Below are 19871 nucleotides of genomic sequence, written 5' to 3' on the forward strand. Positions count from 1 at the left end.
TTGAAAACATTTATTTACTAACATAACAGGACTATGATATAGCTGCATAAAGGATGCCTGGTAACAAATACATATATGCATTGATCATTTTTAACATGCCAAGACGATAAAAATAATTTATACATAGTTCTTCTAAGGAGCGATGCATTTAGAATAAAGACAATTCACTCAACATTTACAAGTTAGGCATACTATATTAGCCTTATTTTCAATAGCCAACAGGCCGGACATTTGTCATAAAGTATGTATTTCATTAACTACCTGTCCAGACACTTGACTCAATGTATGTGCTTTCCCTATCACAGACCAATGCTAAATATGATCTGGGTTAAAGGGTATACTTCCCTTGTGCATCACTACACTGTTATCAGTTTATCGGAGGCAATCTTACATCTCAGCTAATTTTCCAACATTTTTATTAAAACTAAAATTTTTTGGGCTGAATCCCAAAAAGGAAGACTAACATTTCCAAGCCAGAGAATCAATGGCTTAGGAATCTCAGAGGTCTGGTTTTCTATCTTGAACAGCCGTAAACTAAAGAAGTTGGTTTTTCTAGTATCTGCTAGCACCTTCTGATTAATATACTGTACAAAGTGTATTAAAAATAAACACTTATAGCGTGAGAAAGGACACATATTACTTACTCTTTTTTCTTTGGTAACGGTGCCTCTTCCAAAAGCGCATGAGAACTTTAGGGCAGCATTCTGTCTTTTCAATGACTGTAGCTTCTATTCGTACAAGGTCTTTCCTTAAGGGACAAAATTAGAAGACAATCTGAGAAAATGTCTGCAGTGCATCTCTGAAATTCTCAATACGAAGCTATTCAGCTGAAAATCTAGTTTTCTAAAATAATTTCTTTTTGAGCTACACGCTTATTTCATATTCCCCAACAAACAGTGAATCCATCCCTACGCTACAGTCATATTACAAGCCATATAATAGGGTTATTTTCAATGACCAGTAGAGCTTGATTTAACTCAGACTTCTCTGCTACACTTGCAACTCTGACTCCAACACCGTAGTCAAATTCTGAATATGTAATACACTACTGTACTACCTCCTGGGAAGGAGGGATGACCATGCATGAATCTACAATTGACACAAGTGCTAAAAAACTAGCAACTACTTTACAAGCAAATAACACATTTCTTCAAAAATGGATCTTGTAAAGATCTTTATGCCAGATGGTGAGAACAAAAAAGTTGAAATTTCCTGGGAGGTGGGGTGATGGTGGTTCTTCGCTGTCCAAAAATTCTGTAGGAATAGGTTGCCAACCGGCATGCCTAGCTAGGTATGGCAGCCAAAGAATCTCAGCAACCCCAGGTGGTTGTTTTGCATACTCCTAACAATGGTGTATTTGGTAAGCAAGCAGAGGTTGACATTTTCCCTCTGGTCAAATGCCATGTAACATTCAAACAGTTGTCTCATTTTACACAGTGAAAGAGCATATTTCAGCTTGATATTATTAGCCCTTCCATATACAACGAAAAATTGAGTACCAATCTGGAAAATCATTGTGCGCAGAATAAAGCAGCTTGTCACTCTATTTCCATCTACCATGTGTGGATACTTATGACTTCTGATTGAAAGACATATATTGACTGTTTCAGATGGGATTCTAAAAATATCATCAGAGAGAAATTTGAGTATGTATTATCCTATCTGCTTAAGGCTATGTACTGTGTGGCCGGGATTTCACAAACCTTCCTATCAGAAGTGGATTTTTTCAACAACAAAATACATTAATTTCTCTTCCTTCTGTGATCTCCAAGTGCCTTAAGAAACTGATAATAAGGACGTCATCATATCACTGGGAAACTAATAAATTACTTCATACCGGTCAATTTGGTTTTCCTCCAAGTGACCAAATATATTAAACTAATCCTCGACTAGAATGGATAAAATTATTCCGGGGAAATTGTAGGCAATCTTTTTGGATGATCCCTTTTTCATCTGAGTCAAATCCCCCTCTATCAGGGTGACAGAGGGTTCCTCCCTTAGCCCAACTCTTTTCAATGTTTACTTGGCCCCATAAGCGATCTTGGTGGAATCATTTGGATTCTAGTTGTGTCATATGAAGAGGACACCCGGCTTCTTTTTTATTTTTCAAAGGCTGCTGAAATTGATTGCCCTCCTCTCAAGGCCTACCTCAGTGTGTTTTTGATTGGCTTCCTAGCAGTCATTTAGTGTGTAACATGGAAATGGCGGAGATTCTTCTGTTTGGGTCTTTTCTTGAGGATTGGTGGCTTACTTTTTGGTCTGACTGAGCCCAGCCTCTGCAATCTCACTCCACAGTTGTAAAAAAAAAAAAAAAAAAAAACCTAGGAGAGAGGTTTGATAACTTCTCATCCTTTCAACCGTAGGTATTTCTGGGGTTGGGAACGTGCTTTGGCCTATTACAAGGCTTTACTAAATTTCTCTTTCTTCTTCCTTTGTCTTAGGAGCATCTGTGTGCCTTATAAAACTCTTTTCAACATCAAGATGTTGTGCAAGATAGTATTGGAGGAATGAGATATTAATCTTGTCGACATTTATTTACAAAGCCAGTGCTCTTACACTACTAAAAGAAAATGTCCAATTTTAATATTCCATACATTCTTGATGTAATTGAACTAATAAGACATGATAACGTCATATATGTAGCAGGTAATGGAACAGACTCTGCTCAGCAGCAGCTCCTTTTCCATTTCTAACTATACATAGCATTAGTTAAACCTGCCCTGGGATGGTACTAATGTCAAATGTAAGAATAAAAAAAGACACTGCCAGGTTGATAGAAGGAACCATACTTACTTGTAATCACATTGCCCCATTTGTATATTTTCTATAAATTAATGATAGACAGTATATTGCCACCCAAATGCAGAAACCATGAATCAATCAATCAATCATAGCATTTGTATAGCGCACTACTCACCCGGAAGGGTCTCAAGGCGCTTGGGGGAAGGGGTCTGCTATTGCTCGAACAGCCAGGTCTTGAGTTGTCTCCTGAAGGCGAGACGGTCCTGGATCAGCCGAAGGTGGGTGGGGAGGGAGTTCCATGTCTTGGCCGCCAGGTAGGAGAAGGATCTTCCTCCGGCGGTGGCTCTTCGGATGCGTGGTACGGCGGCGAGGTCGAGGCTTGTCGAACGTAGCTGGCGGGTGGGCGTGTAGAAGGTCAGGCGGTCGTTGAGGTACTTGGGGCCCAGGTCGTGGAGAGACTTGTGTGCGTGGGTGAGGAGTCTGAACGTGATTCTCTTGCTGACGGGGAGCCAGTGCAGGTCCCTCAGGTGGCCGGAGATGTGGTTGCGTTGGGGGATGTCCAGGATGAGTCAGGTGGAGGCGTTCTGGATGCGTTGGAGTCTTTTCTGTAGCTTTACTGTGGTTCCGGCATAGAGGGTGTTTCCGTAGTCCAGTCGGCTTGTGAAGAGTGCCTGGGTGACCGTCTTCCTGGTTTCGGTCGGGATCCATCGGAAGATCTTGCGGAGCATGCATAGGGTGTTGAAGCATGATGAGGAGATGGCGTTGACTTGTCTGGTCATCGAGAGGGAGGAGTCCAGGATGAAGCCCAGGTTGCATGCGTGGTCTGTTGGCTTGGGAGTGATACCCAGGGCGTGGGGCCACCAGGAGTCGTCCCAGGCGGAGGGCGATGGTCCCAGGATGAGGACTTCCGTCTTATCTGAGTTCAGTTTCAGGCGGCTGTTCTTCATCCACTCGGCGATGTCTTTCATCCCTTCGTGTAGGCTAGTTCTGGGGGTGGCGGGGTCTCTGGTGAGGGAGAGGATCAGTTGGGTGTCGTCAGCGTAGGAGATGATGTTGAGGTTGTGTTGGCGTGCGATGGCTGCAAGGGGTCTCATGTAGACGTTGAAGAGGGTGGGGCTGAGTGATGATCCTTGTGGTACGCCGCAGATGACTTCGGTGGCCTCGGATCGAAACGGGGGGAGGCTAGGAACGAGATGATCCATTCCAGTGCCTTCTCTTGGACACCTGTGTTGCTGAGGCGTTGAACTAGGGTGCGGTGGCAGACCGTGCCGAACGCTGCGGAGAGGTCCAGGAGGATGAGGGCCGCTGTTTCCCCGTTGTCGAGCAGGGTTCTGATGTCGTAGGTGGCTGCGATGAGCGGTCTCGGTGCTGTGGTTGGCTCGGAAACCGGACTGCGAGGGGTCGAGGGATCCGTTCGTCTCGAGGAAGGCGGCAAGCTGTCTGTTGACGGTCTTCTCGATGACTCTGGCAGGAAAAGGGAGGAGCGAGATGGGGCGGGAGTTCTTGAGGTCAGTGGGGTCCGCTGTTGGTTTCTTCAGTAGGGCGCTGAGCTCGGCATGCTTCCAGCTCTCCGGGAAGGTGGCGGTGTTGAAGGACATGTTGATGATGTCCCTGGGTTGGGGTGCGATGATGGAGTCTGCCTTGTTGAAGACGTGGTGGGGGCAGGGGTCGGTTAGAGATCCGGAGTGGATGGTGTTCATCGTGAGGGCAGTGTCTTCGGTGGTCACCGTGGTCCAGGTGCGGAGGGTGGCGGTGGGGGGCGTTGGTTTGACGGTTGGGTGCGTGGATGGGGCGCCAAAGCTGTTGTGGATGTCGGCGATCTTGCGGTGGAAGAACGAGGCGAGAGCGTCGCAGAGGTCTTGTGAAGGAGTGATGTCGTTGTTGCCGGTGCTGGGGTTGGAGAACTCCTTGACGATGCTGAAGAGTTCCTTGCTGTCGTGGGCGTTGTTGTCCAGTCGTTCCTTCAGTGATTTCTTCTTGGTGGTGCGGATGAGCTGGTGGTGCTTGTGGGTGGCTTGTTTGAGGGTGGTCATGTTGTCTGTGGTCTGGTCGAGGAGCCAGGCTTTCTCGAGGGTGCGGCAGTTCTTCTTGGAGTCCTTGAGTTCGTCGGTGAACCAGGTGGCTTTCTTGCTTGTGGGTCTGCTGGGAGGGTTCTTCAGTAGCGCGAGGTCGTCTGCGCAGGCGGTCAGCCACTGTGTAAAGTTGCGGGCTGCTTCGTTGGGGTCCGTTGTGCTGGCGGGCGGGTTCTGGCTGAGGAGGTGGTGAGCTGCTCGGCGGTGATCTTGCTCCAGCTCCTGTGAGGAACCTGTTGCGGGTGGTGGTGGGTCGTGGTTCTTCTGAAGCTGAAGTGGACGCAGCTGTGGTCGGTCCAGTGAAGTCCGGTGGAGTGGCTGAAGGTGATGTGCTTGCTGGATGAGAAGACGGGATCAAGCGTGTGGCCGGCGTAGTGGGTGGGGGTGTTGACCAGTTGCTTGAGTCCGAGGTTTGCGAGGTTGTCCAGCAGGGCGGCGGTGTTGCGGTCCTTGTTGTTCTCCAGGGGGAAGTTGAGGTCCCCTAAGAGGATGTAGTCAGCGGAGGGGAGGGCGTGCGGGCTGATGAAGTCTGTGATGTCTTCGCTGAATTGTGTGCGTGGTCCCGGGGGTCTGTAGACGAGGGTGCCTCTGAGGGTCGTCTTTGGGTCGGTGTGTATCTGGAAGTGGAGGTGCTCGGCGGCGGAGAAGGTGTCGTTGGAGTCGGTCGTGATGCGGATGGTGTTCTTGTGTACGATGGCGATGCCTCGTCCAGTCTGGTTGGTGCGGTCCCTCCGGGTGATCTTGTATCCATCTGGGATGGCGATGTCGGGTGCAGAGGAGGCGTTCATCCAGGTTTCTGTGAGGAAGGCGACGTCTGGTGAGGTTGTGTCGAGCAGGTTCCAAAGTTCGATGGCGTGTCTGTGGACGGAGCGGGTGTTGAGCAGGATGCACTTGAGGTGGTTGCTGCTGGTGCTCGGCTTGGCGGGTGCGGTGCAGGTCCGGAGGCAGGTGAATTTGCAGGCTTGGCAGGTGAAGGGTCCGTGGGTGCGTTTCGGGGTGGCTCGGCGGCAGGCAGGGGTTCGGCCGGCGTTGAGTGCGTTGAGGGTGGCGGCGTCGTAGGTCCGTCGTGTGGGCAGGCCTCTTCGGGGGCCAGGGGTCCTGGCGCTAGGCGCGGTCCAGGCGCGGACGGGCGCAGACGGGCTTGCCTTTGGCGCGCCTTCGGCTCACAATCGGCGCGCCCGCTGCGCGCACGCGTGGTCTCCATTTAAGGCGAAGTGGGAGGGAGGGGCAGCTGGCAGGCGGGAGCGGGGAGGGCACAGAAGAGAAGTGGGCGGTGCCGCGATCTCCGGCGGCGGAAAGCGGGGAGCGGAGGTCACAGGGAACCGGGGCTGAAACACAAAGAAAAAGTCACGGCGCAAAAGACAGGGGCAATACAGGCAACAAGTGGGGAAGTACAAGTGGGGAATTGACACACAGAGCACTTGGCAGAAACGGCAACGATCAGCAGCGAGCAAGGGAGGGGGCGCACAGACACAGCTGGAGGGCCGTGCGGCGCGGGGGTGTCCTGAGGACAGAAACCTGTAACACATTACAGCTGTAGCCCGTGTTATAGGACTGTACAGGCCACTATCGTCCCACTTCAGCATTATAGGGCTGAGCCAAAGGCAAGGGCCTCGAACAAGGACACGGGCCTTCAATGGCTTCTAGAACCTGCTATGATGGGCTACAAGGCTATTAGAACTTCTGACCCAGGAGGAAGGAACTAGGGTTGCACACAAAAGGAACCGTGAAAGTGGGCAGCATTCATCCCCAGATTCTCTGTGGGCTCTGCCAACTTCTTTTTTTCTTTAGTTTGGAAGAGCCGAGTGGGGAGACGCAGGTGCTGAGGAAAATGTCATCTTGCCTCCTTCTGGGGCTCCAGTGACACCAAGAGCAAGGAGTGAAGTGAAGTGAAGGGGGAAGGGTAGCTGCGTGCCCTCCTCTACTGCCTCATTCTCGCTCATTCCCCTGAGCTATCCATATAGCATTTGGAAAGGCAGGAAAGAGAGTGAATTAGAGGGTGCAGATTAGGACATTTGAAAGTTGACAGGAGCCATCTATACCAGTTTTTAAAGACCGCTGCTGCTCCAATTCCTTTTTGCTTGCAGAAGTTGACACCCTGCATAGACAGTACAGAAATGCGAAGAAGCACTTCAGACTGAACTCTTTCTGGCATGCCGGAAAAAAAAGCCAAAGGACTTTTGGATAATAAACTGTTTAAATATGGGATCGGTACTAATATAATTGAGAACAACGTCAACTCAGAAAATTGGATAAAACATGTCACCGCCTGTATACAAAGCCACATCAAAGAGGTCCAACCAACAAAAGTGCAACTTCGTCATTATGCGACAACTTTTACGGCCATGAGAACAGCACATTTGATTCAGAAAAGCAGAGCTGAAAGTGCCCCAGGCCCAACGGTAGTCCAGCACCCGTATACAAACAAGACAGAGTTCTGGCCCGGCTCTCTGCAAAATTTGTTAACCCTATGCATAACAACACGTTCGATTCTACACCCCAGTTACAACAAGCATTTACAATGCAATGGTCTCTGCATTATTAAAGGTAGAGCTATTGGCATTGCTCATGACTTTTGTTTTTGTTTTTTTTAAATCATAAATAAATGGCATAGTCATTTACATTGCCAATAGCTTAATCATTAAATAAACAACATTGTCATTTACAATGCCAATAGCTTAATCGCTTGCAAATGCATGACCGATTGCATTTACACCCACACAGAGCCACACACACAAAGCCACCCACACACACACACACACACACACACACAGCCCCCCCACACACAGCCCCCCCACACACACAGAGCCCCACACGCACACACACAGAGGCCCCCACACGCACACACACACACACAGAGGCCCCCACACGCACACACACAGAGGCCCCCACACACACACACACCCAGAGCCACACACACACACACCCAGAGCCACACACACACACCCAGAGCCACACACACACACCCAGAGCCACACACACACCCACACACAGGAGACCAAGCACAGCCAGGGGGCAGGGGAGCAAGCACAGCCAGGGGGCAGGGGAGCAAGCACAGCCAGGGGGCAGGGGAGCAAGCACAGCCAGGGGGCAGGGGAGCAAGCACAGCCAGGGGGCAGGGGAGCAAGCACAGCCAGGGGGCAGGGGAGCAAGCACAGCCAGGGGGCAGGGGAGCAAGCACAGCCAGGGGGCAGGGGAGCAAGCACAGCCAGGGGGCAGGGGAGCAAGCACAGCCAGGGGGCAGGGGAGCAAGCACAGCCAGGGGGCAGGGGAGCAAGCACAGCCAGGGAGCAGGGGAGCAAGCACAGCCACTGCTGTCCCTCCTTACCTCCCTGCTGTCCCTCCTTACCTCCCTGCTGTCCCTCCTTACCTCCCTGCTGTCCCTCCTTACCTCCCTGCTGTCCCTCCTTACCTCCCTGCTGTCCCTCCTTACCTCCGTGCTGTCCCTCCTTACCTCCCTGCTGTACCTCCTTACCTCCGTGCTGTACCTCCTTACCTCCGTGCTGTACCTCCTTACCTCCGTGCTGTACCTCCTTACCTCTGTGCTGTCCCTCCTTACCTCTGTGCTGTACCTCCTTACCTCCGTGCTGTACCTCCTTACCTCCGTGCTGTACCTCCTTACCTCCGTGCTGTACCTCCTTACCTCCGTGCTGTACCTCCTTACCTCCCTGCTGTAACTCCTTACCTCCCTGCTGTAACTCCTTACCTCCCTGCTGTCCCTCCTTACCTCCCTGCTGTCCCTCCTTACCTCCCTGCTGCCCCTCCTTACCTCCCTGCTGTCTCTACTTACCTCCGTGCTGTCCCTCCTTACCTCCCTGCTGTACCTCCTTACCTCCGTGCTGTACCTCCTTACCTCCGTGCTGTACCTCCTTACCTCCGTGCTGTACCTCCCTGCTGTACCTCCTTACCTCCGTGCTGTCCCTCCTTAACTCCGTGCTGTCCCTCCTTACCTCCGTGCTGTCCCTCCTTACCTCCCTGCTGTACCTCCTTAGCTCCGTGCTGTACCTCCTTAGCTCCGTGCTGTACCTCCTTACCTCCTTGCTGTACCTCCGTGCTGTACCTCCCTGCTGTCCCTCCTTACCTCCGTGCTGTCCCTCCTTACCTCCGTGCTGTCCCTCCTTACCTCCGTGCTGTCCCTCCTCGCAGCCCCTCGCCTGCACTTGATCCAGGATGCTCCTCTCCTCTCGCTGCCTCCTGACCCTCCTCCGTACTCCCTGCCCCGGGGAGAGCAGCAGTCACTTCATCGGGTGGTGCAGGGAGGAGCCCCTGGCCGCCGCTGCCCTGGGACCGGCAGTTTACCCTTGCACATGGATTCTCGCACAGAGTTCTAATCTAGTTCCTTATGGCAACACACCTGTACATGGTCTCTACTCGCTCACGTACAGCACTATGCTAAGCTACTGAAGGATGCAATCAGCACTCTGACTCCTTTGTGAAAGGAATCACTTTGACAAATGGGCAGGCTCTAGATCACACGCCACTCTCTTGCTTCTGACAGTTTGCACGCACGTGGCCCCCTCTCAGTTGTAATGGGCTCCACATCACTCATCACAGTACTCAGTCAATCAATATACCTGCTCACAGCATCCTCTGGCTCATGACTGTGCCTACTCACACGTGGGCCTCCTCTCACTTACACCTCACCCCGTTGCTCACAACATTGTTTACTCGCAGATCGCGCCAGGATAGATATTAATAAGACATGGTAGAAAAGCGACAGACTCCAGGCGAAACAAAAAGTTAGAAAAAAAATCTAACTGCCTGAAAGCTATGAGGAGACCACGAAACTGTGTGGTTTTTTAAACTGAAAAAAGTAGATCACCAATGTTTAAAAAAAAGATGTAGAAATACAGACTACAGTAGGCTCCTGCAAAGTCCATTTTCGGACAGATCGATGTGTGTCCAGCAGACCCTTCAATTTCCGCTCAGTGCAGAAAGGGCTCCTTTGTGACCCGCGTGCGCGCGCAGAATTCCGGGGTTTTGTTTACAGGGGGTTGCAGAATGGGAAATTTGCATTTTGGGGCACCCACCTCATTTTCTTGGCCCCTGCTTGATGGACCACATCGAAACGTTACAGAAAGGAGCCGAGGTGGATGAACTTTATTTTTAGAAAGTTTTGTGAAGATTCATAAAACAGTGCCAAAGTTATTACCAGACCAAAAAACTATTTCTATGGTAACTAGTTCCTAACTATAACTTCACAGTGGTGACTGCAGACTATATAAAAAAACAAAGGAAAAAACAAAGGTTAATGTATCCTTCTGCACAAAACGTGCAGAGATACATTTAAACACCCAGAGAAAATACCCAGCGTTCTTCGCGCAGCGTTGAACAGCTGCAAGCCAGTCCGGGTAAGTAACGCTCCTTCTGGTCTGGTCTGCATCAAGGAAACTTATTAATACGTTAACTACAATAAACAGGTTGGCACTTCCGTTTTTCATGCAGCTCCCATGAGTAATTCGCTAATACTGAATGAAATCCGTACAAGCCTGCTCACGATGAACGCACTACGGACAGTTCACTACATACATGACCCTATATCAGCAGCCTGTAGAAGCCCTGATGTCTGTGGAAAGGTAAGACTGGGGTTTACAGGAACGAGGATCTTGCTGGAAGCCCAATAATGGTGTCAGCAAGAGGTTGTCGATAAAGTACCCAAACACGAGGGGCTGGCTCCAATACTGCATCCGCCAAGAACCCTGCACCTGTAATCCATAGTTGTACCTTTCGATATGATTATGGTGTCCACGAGCCGCGGGGCTGAACTGCGAAGCCTTGAATAGGATGGCCTAGAATTCGCATTATAAAAGCTTTGTTGTAGCCATAGGTGGATAGATAGATATATAGCGTATCTGCTGTAGGGGTAAATATATATTAATAAAAAGGTACTCTCTGGATTAGGGTATTTATCATTAAATCAGAACGCGGTGGATTGTGCACTATTATTCGAGGTGGTTTGGCGTATGTCCAAACCATACTGGATTTGCAAATAACAAATGCTTTGTTAACCTCGTAAATAATTGTGTCCTATTCATGTCCCTTGAATACAGTGGAACCCATACCGGCAATCTGCTGCTCTGGTCATTGGCTACTGTTCGCAATGCATCCTGGGATCAGCGGTCACCACTGCAGGCCTTTGGGAGAGCCGTACATACGGGCTCTCCTTGGGACAAAGGGCAGCAGCCCTTGGCCTGAGCTGGAGGCTGGCTAATTGGAGAGAGTTGCTGGGGTGGAAGGATCTCCCCTCCCCCACGCCGATGGAAATGCAGCCCCCCACTTCCCACTTATTGTTGGTGGACGGCGGCCCCTGACAGTGCGCCGCGGGGACCCTCTGTCCCGAGAGGAGGAAGGGGCAGGCTGACTCAGAGCTTCCAGCATGGAGTCTTTCAGACACGGGGGGCGAGGCAGCTTCCTTGCTCCCAGCCCTCTCTGGACCGTGGCCCATAACTCAATAAAATGCATTCTGGAGTGATTAGCCGCAGAAGCCTTCCTGGTTAGGCCTGCTCCCAAGGGCGAGCAGGGGCTGTGGACAGTCAGCCAGTGCTTGGAAATAAAATGTCTTGCGGCAAATACCGAGCTCGGAGATTTTAACAACACAGAGATTGCAAATGCGATTTAAACTGTTAACCCGTGAGCGACCTGCTGGAAATACCAGCTGACCAGTTACAGATGGTTTCAAGTGGGTCGGGTGGTCCATGTCACGAGAATCTGTTCGAACATGAAATCGAAATCAAATGTGACTTTCTTCAAAGTTTTTGAGTAGCTGTTGTCAAAACTTGAACCAGTGATGACAAATCTGCACAATTCCTACTGGTTAAAAAGAAAAGACACACCGGACCCCAGCTGAACACTAAGAACTAAAGGCTTTTAATGCCATAAAATCCCACAGCGTCATTATATACGTAAAAGAAGAGTTCCACGTTTGGGGACCCAGCATCCGGGACAAAAGAAAAACTGGTGTCAGACATGCTGCAAAAACATGGTCTTTGAAACCATAGACTTTCGTGCGAGAAAAACATCCAAAGCGGTAGATTCACCATAGCAATGCCTCTTTAGTATATGAGGACATTAGCAGATATGACCAAATAAAAAAGTGACACTATTCTTTGTGTTATGCCATTCAATTTAGCAATATGTCTGAGCAAGCAGCATAATATATAAACGATATATAAGTTACATGTATGTAGGGATGTAGAGCAGAAAGTAGAAACAAGGAGCATGTGTGTAGTTTCATGTTTAGCCTTTGCGTGTTTGGAGCCTAAGGGATGGCACGAGACACTCGGGTCGATCCAAGGTAATAGGAATTAGTACATGTATTTAGCGCACTAAAAGTGCAGAGGAGCACTGGTCTTATCAACCTCATAAGTGTGAACGGCTGCGTCAGTCCTGCCGAGATTCCGTATTGACTTTTAGGTTTACACAACTTCGGGCTGGCTTGAAACTAGCAGATGAAGACAGCACAGCGGGTTTGTGTCATGATTTGCAGGCGTGAACAGATATTCGGAAGCAATGCTTCCACGCCAGGATCCGCGCAACCCCACTCCGCGTTCGCTTGTAGCGCCTAGAAGAGGGGGGGGGAGGGCCAGTACAGAGCGCCTCGACCACTGCTGGCACAAACACAGCTCGTGGCCAAAGGCGGATGCAGAGCACACGTCGCAGGGATCCGAGAACGGAGGCCTGCTGTAACCAAACAACAGATCGCGAAAGACAAACCACGGAGTGGGTCATGTGGACCCGAGACAATGCCTCGGAGACAGGGGTAAACAGAGGGGGGCAGCGTGCAGCAGAGGGGAGACTCAGGGGGAGCTTGGGATGGAGGCGGTCGTTATATATAGATATGTGTGTGGCCTCTGTGCCCTTACCAGTAGCAGATTATATGCAGCAGCCAATAAAACGGGAAACAAGACAGTCCTGTTCTCTACCTTGATGTGTCAAGAGATGGCTCCAAGGGTTTCCGCGGCTGAGAAAGAAGGAGGGTGCCCAAACGCAGACAGAGAGAGAGGACACAGTCACCGTGATTGAAAGGAACGGCTCTATGGGCTTTATATAGAGGACGCGAGGGTTGGCTTCGGGGTGTGGTGGGGCTGCTGCTTGTGCGCTCCGGCTCCCGCTCCGTACCTGTGATCCTGTGCGTGTCTCCTGTCTGGGCCTGGCTGCCTCCGCCTAACTCCCCGGCCATCGCGAGCTCCCTTGCAGTAATGTAGCAGCAGGGGCGAGGACTCGGCGACTTCTTGGGGCGGCCGTCGGCGCGAAATGGCATAATAAAAGCGCCGCCATTTTCGGATGCGGGGGGGCGTGTTTTGCTGTCCTGAGTGATGGATGACGTCACTGTCTAAAGAACAGCAAAACTTACGCCCCCAAATCCGAAAAAGACGGAGCTTCTTTGGAGGGACGGCTCTCTCCTCCAATGGCTGGCCTCCGTTTAGGAAGCCAGCCAATGGAGGAGAGAGGCGGGATAAACAACCCTACTAAGAAACATAAGATCTCCTCCCGGAAGCTGGCAAGCCAGCATTTCCGGTCCGAGACCTAAAAAGGGCACAGTTTCGCTCCCCGATAGCTACTGACATATTGCACTTCTGGATATTGATGCCAAATACTTTTGCATTGCTCCTGCTGAAGGATTTAGAAGAATGGGCGACCGCAGATAAGATGCTGCTGTTTAATCAAAATGGTTTTAGATCACTCTCCTGCACTATTGACAACCTTGTGGACATATAGATGCTTGCAGCATAACAGATAAGGAAAAATGAGCTGCTCTGCTGCTGTTTTATAGACTACAGCAAGGCTTTTGACCATGTGAACTTCCAACTACTTTGGACTATGCTCAAAGCCTGGTAAATCCCGGAACAACTACTTCGCGGCATTTTGCTGCTCTACTCCGACACCTGGGCCAGAGTAAAACTGGGTGATAACACAGCAGTCTCTGGCAAAACAAATATTGAATAAGGAATCAAGCAGGAGTGTGTATTAGCTCTGGCTCTATTCAATCTATTTATGTGTGATCTGGTACTTGCATTAAATCTAGCAATCAACCGCACACCAACACTGGTGAATCACCACATCACTTTGCTTCGCTAAGCAGATGATGTAGTTCTTGTAAGCCAAACTCCGATTAGACTTCAAAGACTGCTTGATGTCTTACATAATCATTGTAGCTAAAACAGTATGATAAACTATGAAAAAACAAATATTGTGATCTTTGGCAGGAAAAAAAGGGGCTCTTGGCATCTCAACAATCAACACCTGACCATATCAAACAAATACAAATATTTAGGTTGCAGGCTGGATGACAAGTTAGGCCACTTATTGCATCTTAATTCATTAAAACCAAAATTGGCCTCATTACAAATACCTTTCAAACCATCTTTGCGAGCACAAAACAGCACACTCTCGAGCCACTGCTGGAAATAGTCACTGACAAACTTATCCCGACCTGGGCAAATGGGACAGAAGCATTCACCCCAGGGAAACTTAGCCCATAATTTAACAACACTCAGAATGTAGCATTTAGGTCACTGTTTAAACTCCTTCATAATGCTTCTCCAGCATAGATGAGGATGGAACGCAAGTTGAACGACCAACTTCTCATACAGAAGGTCTTCGTCTTAAAGAACATCCATTCAGTTTGTGTTGCAAAAACGTCTCTCTGAAGAATCTCATCTGACTTGAAGCCTCACCAGACAATGACCTGTGGCCTCCAAATGCCTGATCAAAGGCCCTTTCTGATTCCCTGGAGCTAAAAGGTGCCACAGTGCTGTGGAATTTAAATCTACCACAACCACAGTTCAAAACAGCCTTATATAAAAAGGTTCAAATGGAATCTTTTGCACCGGACCACTGGATTTGCAGCAGAAGAGAACATGCTGCCTTAGTTCTTCCCAGCTATGCTCAAAGAGAGTTTCAAAAATACGTCATGGAACCATTTTCATAGTGCTATAAGGAAATATGTTGCCCACTTCTGGTGGGCTGCTTTACATCGTTAGATGTACTGCGCCATGGGTATGTCAACCAGCTACTAAAACGTGGCGTTTATGCGCCCTGGTCCAGGAAACATTAACACACTTGCTCTGCATATGTCCCGCCCCAGTTGAGGAACGCAGAAGTTTTCTCTGACATTTGTTGCTTAAAGAAGAGAGGAAACACAAGGAGATGATGGACTGTGCTCTGAAACTTTTCAGACACTCACCCCCAGTCACAGATCTGGGTTGAATCCATAGCTCACTTTTCCACCTTAGTTCAGACCCAGCTATGTGCAAATCAGTCTTGACCCTGTGCCTCATGGTAACAGTCCAGCCCGAACTGCCAAGCCAGGTCTACGGTCTACCCTGAACCGGAAACAAGCATCCTGGAACCGGTTTCTGGGTAGCACCCCTCATCAGCCAGGCTAGCTTAAATCCAGTGGCAAAGTGAGCATGGGACCCACGTCTGGGCATACCCTGCCCACTTAGGGCAAACACAGTAAACACTAGGAGATGATGGACGGAGTACTGAAACTTTTCAGACACTCACCCCCAGTCACAGATCTGGGTTGAATCCATCATCATTCTTTAGCTCACTTCGCCACCTCAGTTCAGACCCATCTATATGCAAATCAGTCTTGACCCTGTGCCTCATGGGAACAGACCATCCCAAACGGCCAAGCCTTAAAGAAGGGACACAGAAAATCCCTGTGGCTGTTACATTTCATTTGAAAAATGCTCATCAGCAAGTCATTTCCAGACTTATAAAATTTCTGGACCGAGCAGATAAATCATTAAGGAACAAAAACACTGCTTCAAATGTCCCAGAGTCGTAGGCTTAGTCTCAATATTCTCAGTCACAATTTGTGTGGTTACGTACAGAAACTAGCGACCCACCCAGATGTCTTTACTGTCACAGACTTTTTACTTTCGTACCCTTTGAGCGGGGCAGTGGCGAAGGTGTTTAAATCCTGGCTGGTTCCCGGAATGCCATTCTATTATAAGTCATTTTGAGCTTAACGCTCTGGAAACAGAATGCCAGGATACTAGGTGAAGGGAGATCTCAAATAATTCCAACTGTGAACCTCATCAGACCTTGCTGACCCCAGACAAACTTCTCCTATCATGACTAGGATCTTATAGCCTTTTGCTCGTTTGTGCTGCACCGCAGTAGACCTGAAGTGGACTTTTAACAATCTAAGCACTGGCTTTTTGCACTTTCCCCTTATGATTCTTAGTAAATCATTGTTGAGACAAATTATTTGTTTCACTATAAAATTGCAATATCATGTTATGCTATAAATTTTTCACTTTAAGAGGCGTAGTAATTAATTGTTAAGAGCCAAAATTGTCGGCCCCATTCGGCTTCAGTAAGAGGCATTTAAACACTATTTGTCTTAAGATGTTGTCTGTTTTTACTCTATACGAACTGATAGAAATTGTATGACAGACGTTGCACTTTGTCTTAAATTTCTATCTCAATTTGTTTACATTTATGCAAAGTGATGCTATTTTTAATCGCACTTGGCACTTTAATAGACTTGTCTAAATAAATTAACTACTACAGCTGCTGCTGCTACATTGTCCTCACTAGAGCTGGCAACATTCAATTTTTGAAATTTAAATTATAAAATTCCCATTTTTTACAACATGCCTAAGGAAGGAAACATTTTCTAACTCTACTTTACGAACTAGTACTTTAAGTAACATTTACCGGAGGTATTTTTGTCAACAAAAGAATAGGGTGTGTTAGATTTGGGGGTTTCTAGTTGGTACAGGTAGGTACTTGTGACAAATAGGGATCCTCTACTCTAGTCAGGACAAGGGGATTACACTCCTAAAATAACCCCTGCTCACCCTCTAGGTTGCGTGGCACGAGCAGTCAAGGCTTACTTCAGAGGCGTTGTAAGTTAAGCAGTTGTGACCACATACAGTAACCCAGTGACAACACTACAAATGGACACCACACAGGTTTTATATAAAAAATAAGTAGACTTTATATAGAGTTACCAAAAGACCATAAACGACAAAAATACACACTATGATTACTTTAAGATGGTAGATTTAAGCTTAGTTCAGTTCAGTTCTTAGATGCAACACTCTGCGTCAATGTACCTTAAGTTGCGTTGCGCTTCCACGACAAGCAATGTTACAGCGATGGGAAATGCGCAAAAGTTCAGATACAAAGAAATAAAGATGTGAAGATCTTCCAGATGCAGCACGCTTCTCGGGGATGCGATAAGTTCACGGTTCGATGCGTGGACTGCAACGGCGACACCATTACGATGCGACGGCAACAGCTCCAGCGGCGACGCTCTTCTCCCACGATGCGTCTAGATTCCGCTCGATGCGACAACTACAGCAGCAACATCCAAGATGCGACGGCAGCAGCTCCGACGGCGGCGCGCTTCTCGGGGATGCGAGGTGCTCTTGGTCAATGCGGTGCAATGCGACAGTTCCAGCGGCGGCACCCTCCTTCGGAGTTGCGACGGCAGGCATAGCGATGGCGACACGCTCCGACCTCGTTGCGAGATTCTTCTCCTGATGTGGTGCAGTGCGACTACTTCAGCGGCGACACCCTCCTTTGGAGTTGCGACGGCAGCAGCAGCGACGGCGACACGCTTCCTCTTCGTTGTGGCATGCTTCTCTCCGATGCGGTGCAGTGTGACAGTTCCAGCGGCGACGCCCTCCTTCGGAATTGCAATGGCAGGCACAGCAACGGCGACACGCTTCTTCTCGTTGAGTCGCGCTTCCAGCTCCTTGCGACATGCAGTTCCTCAGAAGGCCCAAAACAGCAGCAGGCACTTCCACAAGAACTCTGAGGAGCTGGGGGGTGAAATCTGTTGCCACTGAGACTTCAGCAGGAGGCAAGCTCTTTTCTAAGCCCTTGCAGATCCTTCACAAGTTGAAAGCAAAGTACACAAAGTTCCTTTCTCCTTCCTTTGGCAGTAAGGCAACCACTGCAGGCCAATCCCCCAAGCAGCACTTCAGCTTGGGAATAGTCTCTCCTCAGTTTCTCCAGGTTCCTCTCCTCAGTAAAGGTTTCTTCTTGTAGTCCAAAGTGATCTAATTTCATGGGATCAGGGTCCCAATATTTATACCCCAAAATCCTTTGTTCTCTTTGGGGAGAGGGGCCTTTGCCCAGTCCAAACCAGTTCTGAAGCACTCTGTTTACCAGACTTCTCCTTTCCTTTCACAGTGCAGGGCAGAAACATCAGATGCCCCACAGGAAGTGGAGCCAGCATTGTGGAAGGCAAGTACAGACCTGGAGCACTTTGTTTACAGGACTCCTTCTCTTCTTTCAGTGTGCAGGGCAGAGACATCAGCTGCTCCCCAGGGGGTGAAGCCAGCATTGTGGAAGGCAGGCACAGCTCTATTCAAGGTTCAGGTGCAACTCCTCCCTCCCATCTAGATGCAGATCTCTCTATTCACCACTGGGTGACTCAGCCTGTCTCCTGGAATTCCCCAGCCCTGTTACTCACAAAAACAGACATAGAAATACACAAATTAGCAGAGGCAGGTTTGAATGGTTAGACAAGCAAATACCTACTTTCTAAAAGTGGTATTTGCAAACACAGAATATTATAATAAACTTCACTAAAATATGTATTTTATTATTCTGAGTTCAGGCATACTAAACTCGAATTTCTACCATGTTCTCTGAGACAGTTAGGATTATAAAGTGTAACAATTCTAACAGCCCATTCTGGCCTATGGAGAACAGGTAGCCTTGCAATAGTGAAAAACGAAAATGGCTGTAATTCACTATTAGGACATGCCACACACATCAGGGCTTGTCCTACCTTATACTTACAATGCACACCGCCCTTGGGCCTACCATAGGGGTGACTGATATGAAGAAAAGGGAAGGTTTAGGGACTGAGAAGTGGGTGCACTTGCCCAGTCAGTATGACAGTACCAGACTGCACGCAGGCTCTGCAATGGCAGACCTTAGACACACTTTACAAGGCTGCTTCTTTGGGTGGCACAACCAGTGCTGCAGGCCCACCAGCAGCATTTGGATTTACACGCCCTGGGCACACTCAGTGCACTAGACTAGGGTCTGACAAGTAAACCAAATATATATAAACAAAAAGAAGGAGTAACACCAAAAGACCGAGTGATGGTCTTATCGGAGAAAGGGAAGCGAATGAAGCAACAAGGAAGATGTTCCTTGTTTGAAGACCCCTCACTCACCGACCTAGTCGGTGACATGCTTCATCATCGGGGTCCCACCCGAATAGCAGAGTGCCATCCGGGTGTGCTGCGACACCTGAATTACAGTGGAGCTGGTAATTTTTGAGTGAGGTGCAAAAAAAAGTGATGTTAAAAATTGGCACAGTATACCTTCAATAAAACTTTCATCTGAAGGTACTGGACAATAATAAAAACAAGAATAAAATATTAAAGAAGGTTAAATTGACCAACTATATCTATGTGTGAAATAAATGGGTCTACATGTTTCAACCTGTTGACGATATTACCAGGTTTTTGTCAGGACCAGAAAAAAGTGAAGCGAATAAATGAATAAAACAAAGTAGTTGCTGGGACCTGGGCGGTATGCACACGCTAAGGTGCACCCAACCCTAAGCCCTCTGGACCCGGCTGAAAAATCACAGTCAGGCTGATGGACTCGACAGAGTATGGAGTCAACACAAAAATACCTGTGAAAGGATAACAACAGGAAAAGAACATTCAGATACATGCCTGTAACGAAGTTTCCCAGTTGCATAGCGCTTCATGCTTATCCCGTTTGGAGATGAGGTGCTCGGGGTGTGCTGGCCAGTGAATCAAATAGATATCACAGTTGTAATGTTCAAGTAATGAGAGCATTATGCTATCGGATTTACTTATTAATGGGGGATTGTAGTGCTATACATATGGGACACGTGCCACACGTACACTATCAATCGCACCTGTGATGGAAAAGTTATCCATAGTATTAACAGCAATTTCATGCGGTGAATCATACTCATAAATCTGAGATGTGCTATAATACATTGTTTAGGTCTGATCAGGGTTTTTTTTTTAAAATAGCGAAAGCTATAGAGGAACCAAGGAAAAGAGCTTACTCGTGAATCAAGTGGGTTATGCCCCA

The 19871-nt window shown here is 48.5% G+C and overlaps 1 protein-coding gene across 1 annotated transcript in view; it reads right to left on the reverse strand.

Moving 5' to 3' along the window:
* MRPL21 (mitochondrial ribosomal protein L21) overlaps positions 1-19871 on the reverse strand; it is an 81124-nt gene that overhangs the window by 10874 nt on the left and 50379 nt on the right. Inside the window, exon 6 of the mRNA XM_078684056.1 lies at positions 645-748. Coding sequence (XP_078540182.1) covers positions 645-748 — 104 coding nt within the window. The remainder of the gene's footprint in view (positions 1-644; positions 749-19871) is intronic.

The sequence above is a fragment of the Lissotriton helveticus genome, chromosome 3_1 (assembly GCF_964261635.1).
Source record: "Lissotriton helveticus chromosome 3_1, aLisHel1.1, whole genome shotgun sequence".
In the NCBI taxonomy this organism is placed as follows: Eukaryota; Metazoa; Chordata; class Amphibia; order Caudata; family Salamandridae; genus Lissotriton; species Lissotriton helveticus.